This window comes from Micropterus salmoides, unplaced genomic scaffold (genome assembly GCF_014851395.1).
Source record: "Micropterus salmoides isolate LMB-PRFRI ecotype aquatic unplaced genomic scaffold, ASM1485139v1 Ms_hic_scaffold_7, whole genome shotgun sequence".
Classification (NCBI taxonomy): Eukaryota; Metazoa; Chordata; class Actinopteri; order Centrarchiformes; family Centrarchidae; genus Micropterus; species Micropterus salmoides.
The window spans coordinates 19,598,819-19,607,994 of NW_024044459.1; the positions used below are offsets into that span (position 1 = coordinate 19,598,819).

Consider the following 9,176-nt stretch of genomic DNA (forward strand, 5'->3'; position numbering starts at 1 on the left):
GCCATTGATTGCTATTTTTGGTGCACTGGCATTGTTTAAGATATTACATCCAAGTGAGTTTCATTTTAATGTAGGGGTAACAGTTCAGAAAATATGCCCATATAAATAAGAATATATAAATATATATATTCTTATATATATAAATAAGAATATATAAATATCTCATGAGTTGTTATTCCAGTTATTCAATGTGGTGCAACCAAAGCCTTTCTTTTTTTCTTCATGTGGTTGTCCCATTTCCTATTATCAGCCATCCAGGTTATAGTTATACACACTATAGTCCTGGATTTAAATGTAGCTAGTGCTATTTTTGATGATCAACAATCCATTTTTGCTTTCCACATTTTAATGTCATGCTACTACTCTGTCTTGTAGCAAACATTGTTGACAATTTGTAACAAACCCCCCAAAATATTTTCAAGAATTAAATGTGGATATATTTTTTTTCATAACTGTGATAATTTACATTGTAACTGGCTGTCTATGCAAGTGTAATTGAAAATACCTATAAGACCTCATCTTTATGCACTCTTTGTATTATTTCCTGAACATGTATAGGCTGATAGTAAAACGGTAAAATACAGGACTCCTCTAACATACGTTGTACATTAAGATCATAGGTTCACCCCACAGATTTGTACTTTCTACTCTGACCACTAGATGAAGCTGTATCTTCATTACATAAAATATATCCTGACTCATCCTGCTGGTGTGAAGTTAGAGGGTACGTTGTTCTCATTTTATTGCTAGAACAGATCTGAGTATTACTGTACATTCATAAGGTTATTTTATCAGTTGGATGGTCATTTAAGTAATGGTCCATGAGCAGACATTATGTTATGTCTGAACAGTATATAGATAGATATAGGCAGTTCGTGAATAATTTTGGAGTTTATACCTCTGCACAATTTAATGCAAGCTGTTCCATAGGCATATGGAAATCTGATGATTTACATTACATATTGTGTAAATAACTATACAGCTGTATTCATTTGTGTGTACTAAAACCAATGTTGGGTTGTCTTGATTATTAGATTTTATTGTCACACCGAAATACTAGAGGCTGGTGTTTAACTTGTCAGACTGAAATAGTAATCTTGCTTACTAACTGTTAACTAGCAGTTACATTAAAATATTCATACCTAACGTTAGCTATGTTACCCTTAACGTTAATTGAAACCTCCTCTGAGAAAATGTGAGCTCCTGCAAAAAATCACTTTTCCCCTCATAATGTAACCGAACAGCGTTTTTTGGCACTCAGTATAAATGCTTCCTAACGGTATAGTATTTTTCAATGAATAACTTTAGTGTTCTTTAATAATTAGGGTTAAACTCTTTTTCAGAAGAAAATAAATTATCAAGATCTTACTTTAGCTTGAAATTGGCTGGTGTCATTTATTTAACTTAACTACAAACTGGAAGTGTTTTATCGTTGAATATTATACTATATTTATTTGCCCAGGCTAGTTTTTATATTTTATTTTATTGAATAAATACAATCCCCTTTGACTTGAGTCCCTGTGTCAGTTTGAGCAGGACGACCTGACTAAGCAGAGAATAATCCACCAACATTGGCAGGGCACTTGAGCCAAGTCTACGCAATGAATATTGATTAGTGAATAGCCTATTGATGAGCACAGGGGCGTGGTGTCGCTTGTCTCCACACGTGCAACCATTTAAAAGTATCGACAAACGGCTGTGGGCATCTGTTGGATGTTCACCAGGGCACCAAAGTAACACACTGTTGGCAGCTCTTTTCGGTCGTTTTGCTGTTTGATTTTTGCAAGACATGTGTTCATCTTGAAGAAGCCTTTGAAGTCGGCCCTTTTCCCCTCATACACAGGCTAAAATGCTGCCGGACGCCTACGGCTGCGTTGTGGCGAACAGGTTCGGTGATCTTCTGGATGACGAGGCGGACCCGTTCGACTTGATCAACGAAGTGGAAACGGAAAAGGAGAAGAATAAGAAGAAGAAGGAAGACTGTGCGAAGAAAGGCAAGCAGAAAAAACCTGGCCAGAAGGAATCCCAGAAGGACAGACGCCTCCCCGTTGCGTCGGATGGTCAAGTGCCGGTTCCAGGCAAGCTAACCGCTTGGGTGCATTAACGTTACACACCCGAAATACAAACTATTCTGGCAACTGCTAGTATTTCTAGACCGGATAGTCCAGCCAAGAGTGGCCAGCATGATGAGGCTTTGTCAGCTGCTGATGGTGCAAGGTCAGCGAGGCTGCTGAGCACATGTACATGCTGTCAGGGAGGGCAGGCGAGAATTACATTCTCATTGCAGTCAAATGCAAACTTTATCTTTTTTCCGGGGGGGTGGGGGGGTACTGGACTGTTTGTTTTCTTATCAGACCAGTTCTCTTCTTTTTGTAGGATGGAGGTTTGAAAGAATGTAAGGAGATTGATACTGGGTTTTTTTGTTTGTTTTTTGTTTGTTTTTTAAATCAGATTTGTGGAGTAATGGAAGATTGAAATATAAGCCATCACTTTTTTTTGTGGTATCACAGACTGTAATAAGTGGGTTTTATAGATGAGTGGTTCCAAAAAGGGCAGTTTTGGGGTAGTGATACAGCACAATTTGAATATCTCACTACCTTTCTTTCTCTGTTCAGTTCATAAGCAGCAGCAGGCTCGTCCTGGACCAGTGACCGAGAGTGGAGATGGCAGAGAAGAGCCCCAGAGGGGCCAAAAGAGGGCTGCCTTTGGGGAGCGTAGAGCCAACCAAGGGGAGTACCCCCAGGAGTTTTCCATCTCTAAGTATGTGTTCTCATACATGTTAGGGCTAAAGGCTGAAACTCAACTCTGCATAATAATTAAGTCTGCACATGCTCTGTTTTGCTCTGACTTCTTTTTTTTTGTGCAGAAAGTGAATTTATATTAAGGTTATTTAAAATGAGACTGCAACTTTTGAAATAAGCAATGCTACATAGTTCTTCTTAAAATGCAATGACAAAATAATTAATAAAACACACCATTGCTATATTAAAGACACTCGGGTAGTCTGGTGTGGTCTAGTATGAACAGTAACCTATGAATGGTAATGTTAAGTGACATTTCAGCATTTACCACTGTAATTGTCACTAATTAATATCACCTATCTTTTTCTCATAAGACCAATGTCTACTGCAATACTCCCATCAGCTGGATTTGAAATGTAGGAGCTATTGGAGCAATAAACTGTATTTTAATTTGATTGGTCCCTAGGCCTTCCTATAATGCAGACTCCAACTACAGGGGTGGAGGGGGGAGCAGAGGTAGGAGAGGAGGAAGAAGAGGTGGTGGTGGAGGAGGATACACAATGAATTCGGACAACTTCAACCTGAGGGGCAAGAGAGAGTATGATCGCCACAATGGAACGTAAGCCTTTTTGTTAATGCAGGAGTCCAGTTTAAAATGCTTATGTTGTTTCTCTAATAATGGTGTATTGACGACATTCATTGCAGAGGCATCTCTCCTGAGGAAAAGAGGGGAGGCAGAGGACCCTGGAACTGGGGCAGTGTTGAAGAAGCTGCAAGGTAAGTGAATTTTGATTAACACAAAAATGACAACTTTTACACTTGGGCTTAATATGGACTACTTTCTGTTTTTCTGTCCATTTTTTTTTTTTTTTGTGAAGTGAATTAATGGAAAGTGCATCTGATGCTCCAGTCAAATCTGAGGAACCCCAAATACCGGTGGAGGAAGACACTCAGAATCGGTGAGTAACACACACAAGCATCTTTCTACATGTGGGGCAACTGTGGCTCAGGGGATAGAGCGGGTTGCCCGTTAATGGGAAGGTCGGCTCCTCCAGGCTGCATGTTGAAGTGTCCTTGGGTAAGATACTAAACCCCGAATTGTTCCACCAGTGTATGAATGTGTGTGAATGCAGATGTAGTGTAAAAGCGCTTTGAGTGGTTGAAAAGACTAGAAAGGCGCTATACAAATACAGAGCATTTACGTCACCTGGTTCAGTGGCATATAAATCAGTCAAGAGTGGCTTGTCTGAACTTGAGTGGAAGTGACACTTATGAAAATTAATTGCCTTTTTAGGATTGATCTAGCCCCTCTTCTGCCCAAGTAATTGTTGATTAGACAATAGTTAAAGGGAACCTATTATGCTAATTTCCAGCTCTGTATTCTCGCACTGCACTAGAGTAGTTTTGCATGACTTACAGTTAAAACTGCTCTCTGCCCCCCCTATTAGATAAGGTATTATGTTAAAAGCAAACTTAAAGAAGTGGCCAGAGTAAAGCTTCGATAGGTTGATGGATGAGGATCAAACAGCAAAACAATAACAGTGCAGCACATGCCGTGATCTGAGAAACATTCACTACAGAATCCATTTGTTGCAGGGGGGGGGGTTGTCCCAACATGGGATCAAACATTCAACCCTCAGTTACAAGTCCTGCGCCTTACTGACATGAGCTAACCGAACAACATGTTGATGCAAGTCAATATTATGGCTTAAATTCTCATCCACCATGTAATGGTTGAAAGTACTGCTCTGATGCAAAACTTATTTGCCGACCCCTACAGATTATTATTATTACTACTACTTCTAACGTACATATTCGACATTGTGATGAGTGTCTGCACTGCCTGAATGTAGTGATGGAACGCGCTCTGTAGCGCTGTTTATCTGTTTTAGCTACTGTAGAAACATGACTATGCAACGTGGTGACGTCCATGGAACTGGGTGCCCGCGGTTATGTAGATATAAATGATTCATTCTAAGGTAATAAAAACAATGGTTTATCATGTCTTTACACACCACTGGAAATGGGTATGGATCTTTATATTGCATTTCTGTCGATTAGATCCTCAGAAATATTAAACTTTTAATTTTCATCTGTTAACTTATCTTGGGGAAACTCTGAATTTGCTGACTTTGCTGTTTATTAGACCACAAATGGGACAAGAATTAAGTTGGAAAAACGGTATACAGCCAGAGTAGAGTCTTTCTAGGGGCTGGTGTAGGTACCAGACCTGCTTGGGGCCTCACTAATTATTGTACAAAAACAATTAACTTTATTCTCTGATTTTGGTGAAAATTGATAATTTTATGGAGTTTCCTGATGGACGGACAGAGCTTTAAAGTAACCACTAACTGTTTAACATTTTCTCACTCTGTTGTGTTTATACACACATGCGTTGAAATGCACAACTCTCCAGCTACCAGTCCACACTGGACTCGAATTGGCGACACTAGCAACCAGTAAAGCCACCTAACTAACTTCAGTCACACCAGAACAAGCACACCCTGAGCGGAGTTATTTCGTACAGCCAGACCTACTGCCACACTTAATTTTAGTGCCGTGTCAGCCCTGAAGAAAGCGCTATGAGCAGAGGTCGAATTACTGAGACAGACTGAGTGGGTGTATGGGGGGCCTGGACCAGATAATGAGCAAGAGCCCGTATAAGGGCATCCCTGCCTAGCTGACTGCCACAGTTGATACAAAATCAAATTTGTTAAAGAAAAGCAGGTTTCTGTTAAAAGGCCATTTTTATACAGAGATCCCGCAATAAACGCAGAAAGAATATCCGCCAATATGTCTGATTCGCTCATTGATACTGATCATAAGTTTGCAGCATAATCCCACAACCCGGAGTGCTTTAACACAGCGATCCGGCTTTCCAGAAGCAGAGGCATGACTATAGATAGACAGACTGATGTGTAACACAACAGCATTGGCGTCTTGTGTGACGTAGAGCAAATGCACCACATGTAGGCCTTGCTTGCAAAACAATGGCGGGTAACCAAAGTATTTAGTTTCTTTTGCTAATGTGCACATTTATACCATCCTATAAACCCAAGCAAAGTTGCTGTGCATAATATGCAGTATATCCCAAAATTGCTGTTGACCTTGAACAGTTTGCAGCTAATCAGAAGAACAAAGTGGTCTTCAGCATGTCATCAATGTGTCGCACCTCATTGTTCCAGCTCTGTTACTACCAAAGTTGCTAGCTCAGAGGTGGATCAAATCTGACCCCCTTTCCAGCTACATACTTTTCATAGAGCTATTATACTACTACTGATACTAGAGCTAGTAATACTTCTCAAAAATAATGCAGTATGAAAGCCCCTAATGGAAAATAACACCGCTGCTTGGGTGTCGGTTTTTTATTTTTTTTGTTAATTTTTTTAAAAATTCTGGTTCTAACAAGGTTTCAAACTGGATTTTACCCTTTCTTTTGCAATGATACATTGAATACATCCCCTAGCCAAATATACTAGTGAAATTGAATTTCTTTTTTGCTTTATCATGACAAAGAACCGAAGAATGTCGTTATTTGGCAATGTCACACTAGATTGACATTAAAAAAAAAGAATTTATTCTGACATCTTCAAACTTAAAAGTGGAATGACCGCTGTAGTTTGTTCCCAATTATGATCAGAGCAACAGAGGAGGATGGAGAGATGGTGGTCCAGGTTGCCATGGAGATGACCCTGGACGAGTGGAAGGCCATGCAAGAGATGAGTCGACCCAAGGCAGAGTTTAATATCCGCAAAGCAGAGAACAAGATTCCCTCCAAAGCAAAGGTCATCCACCAGTCAAAGCACCTGGAGGTGAGCAAGTGAAGCCCTTCATGGAGTCTGTTCCCAAGAAAACAACAAAGCCTGGCTGAAAGTAGAGCTGTGAGCTGGCATTAAGAGCTTGCAGAGTGCTTTATCATGTAGTGATGTTTCACTGTAACTTACAGACGGAAGTCCTTCAGAAATGTGTGAACTAGGCAAAGGGTGGTTGTCTGTACTGTGATGGGCACCTAATGATCTAAGAATTTCAGCCCAGGCTTTTGAGAAGCGTTTTCTCCTGGCCAGACTTTAGATCTGTGGAGATGATGTGTTTTGCTGTAACTGTCGATCAGACTATATTTACCGTTTGCCTCTAATCTTCAGAACCTCAAAGAGTCTGTGGAGGACATGGAGGATGATGGCCACTTCCTTCGTAGGTCTGTGAATGACATCACCTCCCTTCTGGACATCAACTTCGGGAGTCTTGGACGCCCCAGTCGTGGGGGTCGGGGAAGGGGAGCACGAGGTGGTCCGGCAAGTCGCCCAGAGAGAACCAAACCCATAGTGGAGAGGGTAAGTTCTTGACTTAGCCAAGATTAATGCAAATTGATGTAGGGACACAAAATGTAGGCTACCCCAGTGGAAGTACATGGAGTTCTAAAATTAGTATGCGAGTATGTGCTTTCAGAGTTAAAAGAAATGTCAACTCCTCCACTTATGGATAGAGGTTCACTTGATGTCTGCATTTGAGCCTTGGCTTGTGTTCTGAAGGGATTGCATTTGTTTCTTCAAGAAGAAGCAAAGTGCTTTATTGCCAAGTAGTTTTTACACGTACTTTGATAAAGTTGTGTATATATGAAGAAATGTATTGTATTTCTCTATTCTTTTATCATTAACATCTGTCTTTTCCAATTTTTTTTTTTTATACAAGTATTTGCAAAAGAACGTCTTAGATATTTACAGGTGCATTACTCGGTTTGTGTTGTGCAGACATATTGCAACGGAAGAATATTGTGTACATATTTATTTTATTGACAAAATATAGAATAACGATATGAAATGGTATTTACACGTGCAGAGACATTTTGTAGTATTTAATGAGGCTAGCTGCAGACGTGAAGAAGCTGTTTTTGTGGCGAGGTTAAAAAAAAACAGAACTGAGGGCATCTAACGCCGAGGCAGCTATGCGCAGCGCCATCTTGGTTCAAGGAGACATTCTACACTGGAAAACCTATGTCATTACTATAAACTACAATCCCAAATATACTGTAATCAACCAGAATATTAAACAGATCTTTGAGTTGTGTGCAACATGATTAAGCAGTGTTTTGTAATGTCTCCTCCCACCAGGAGGATGAGCTGGCTCCTAACCCAGATGACCCAGAAGACTTCCCAGCACTATCAGCAGGAAGATAACTGAATTTACTACTTTGTTTACTTCCTGTGGGGAATATTGGTTGCACTTGACACTTGCTAAATAATAAAAAATTAAAAAAAAAATGTTTCTGCTGTAAAGATTTGGGGTTTTATTGTACTTGGTTTATTTTGTTCTACTGCACTGAAGGAACTATTCTGCATTTTGACTCCTGGAAAATAAATGCTTTTGCAAGTTTATCTTGGAGCTGTAGTTTGTTTTGCATACAAGCAGCAACATTTTAACAAAACCAGTAGCAAATGTGAGATGCATGGACCTGTTTTTGCATTTGTAGGCAATAATGCAACTGTAATCGGCACAACTAACCGATACTAGGTAAACGTATATTTTTCTATCGTGCATGCCAAAAAGTATTCAGTGCTTCACTTTTTCCACATTTTATGTTGCAGCCTTATTACAGAATGGATGAAATTGATTTTCTTCAACTCTACAAATACCCCATAATGACAACATGAAGGAAGTTTGGGTTGAGTTGCACTTCCTCTGTAAAATATAAAGATTACATATGAATATAAATGTTTTTTTTTTTTAGTATAACATCTTAATCAGTCTGTGTTGGCTACTAGTCAATCACAAGTCAGGATTTGCTGCGCTCAAAGCTAACATCCAATTACAGTGATGCGTGCATGTGATGAGTGCTAGCCAATCAGAACAGTAGGGCAGGACTTGTCAAGACTCAGTAGAAACAAACCTGTCAAAGGCAGAAATGAATGGCAAGCGTCATGTGTAGAGGAAACCAGGCACTGCTCATTACTTGGCCAATACCATTCCTACAGTGAAGCATGGTGGTGGGGGTATTGTGCTTTGGGGATGTTTTTCAGTGGCAGGAACTGGAAAACTAGTTAGGATCGAGGGAAAGATGAATGCAAATGTACAGAGACATCCTTAACACAAACCTGCTCTGGACCTCAGACGTGGGCAAAGGTTCCTATTCCAACAGGACTAAGACCCTAAGCACACAGCCAAGATAAAGGAGTAACTAGATGACAACTCTGAATGTCTTTGAGTGGCCCAGCCAGAGCTCACACTTTTAACCCGATTAAACATCGAGAGATCTGAAAATGTGCAGCAACGCTTCCCATCCAACCTGATGGAGATTGAGAGGTCCTGCAAAGAATAATGGGAGAAACTGCCCAAAAATGGGTGTCGAGCTTGTAGCATCATGCTCAAAAAGCTAAGCTGTAATTGGTGCCAAATGTGCTTCAGCAAAGTATTGAGCAAAGACTGACAGCTTCTGTACAT

At 40.1% G+C, this 9,176-nt stretch overlaps 1 protein-coding gene across 1 annotated transcript; it reads left to right on the top strand.

Moving 5' to 3' along the window:
- The first annotated feature begins 1,716 nt into the window (after positions 1–1,716).
- LOC119891281 (intracellular hyaluronan-binding protein 4-like) lies at positions 1,717–8,014 on the top strand. The gene is made up of 8 exons (XM_038702758.1): positions 1,717–2,078; positions 2,616–2,760; positions 3,208–3,360; positions 3,447–3,518; positions 3,620–3,700; positions 6,382–6,553; positions 6,884–7,072; positions 7,850–8,014. The coding sequence occupies exons 1-8, from the start codon at positions 1,850–1,852 to the stop codon at positions 7,913–7,915; spliced, it is 1,107 nt and encodes a 368-aa protein (XP_038558686.1). The 5' UTR covers positions 1,717–1,849; the 3' UTR covers positions 7,916–8,014.
- The last annotated feature ends 1,162 nt before the right edge of the window (positions 8,015–9,176 follow it).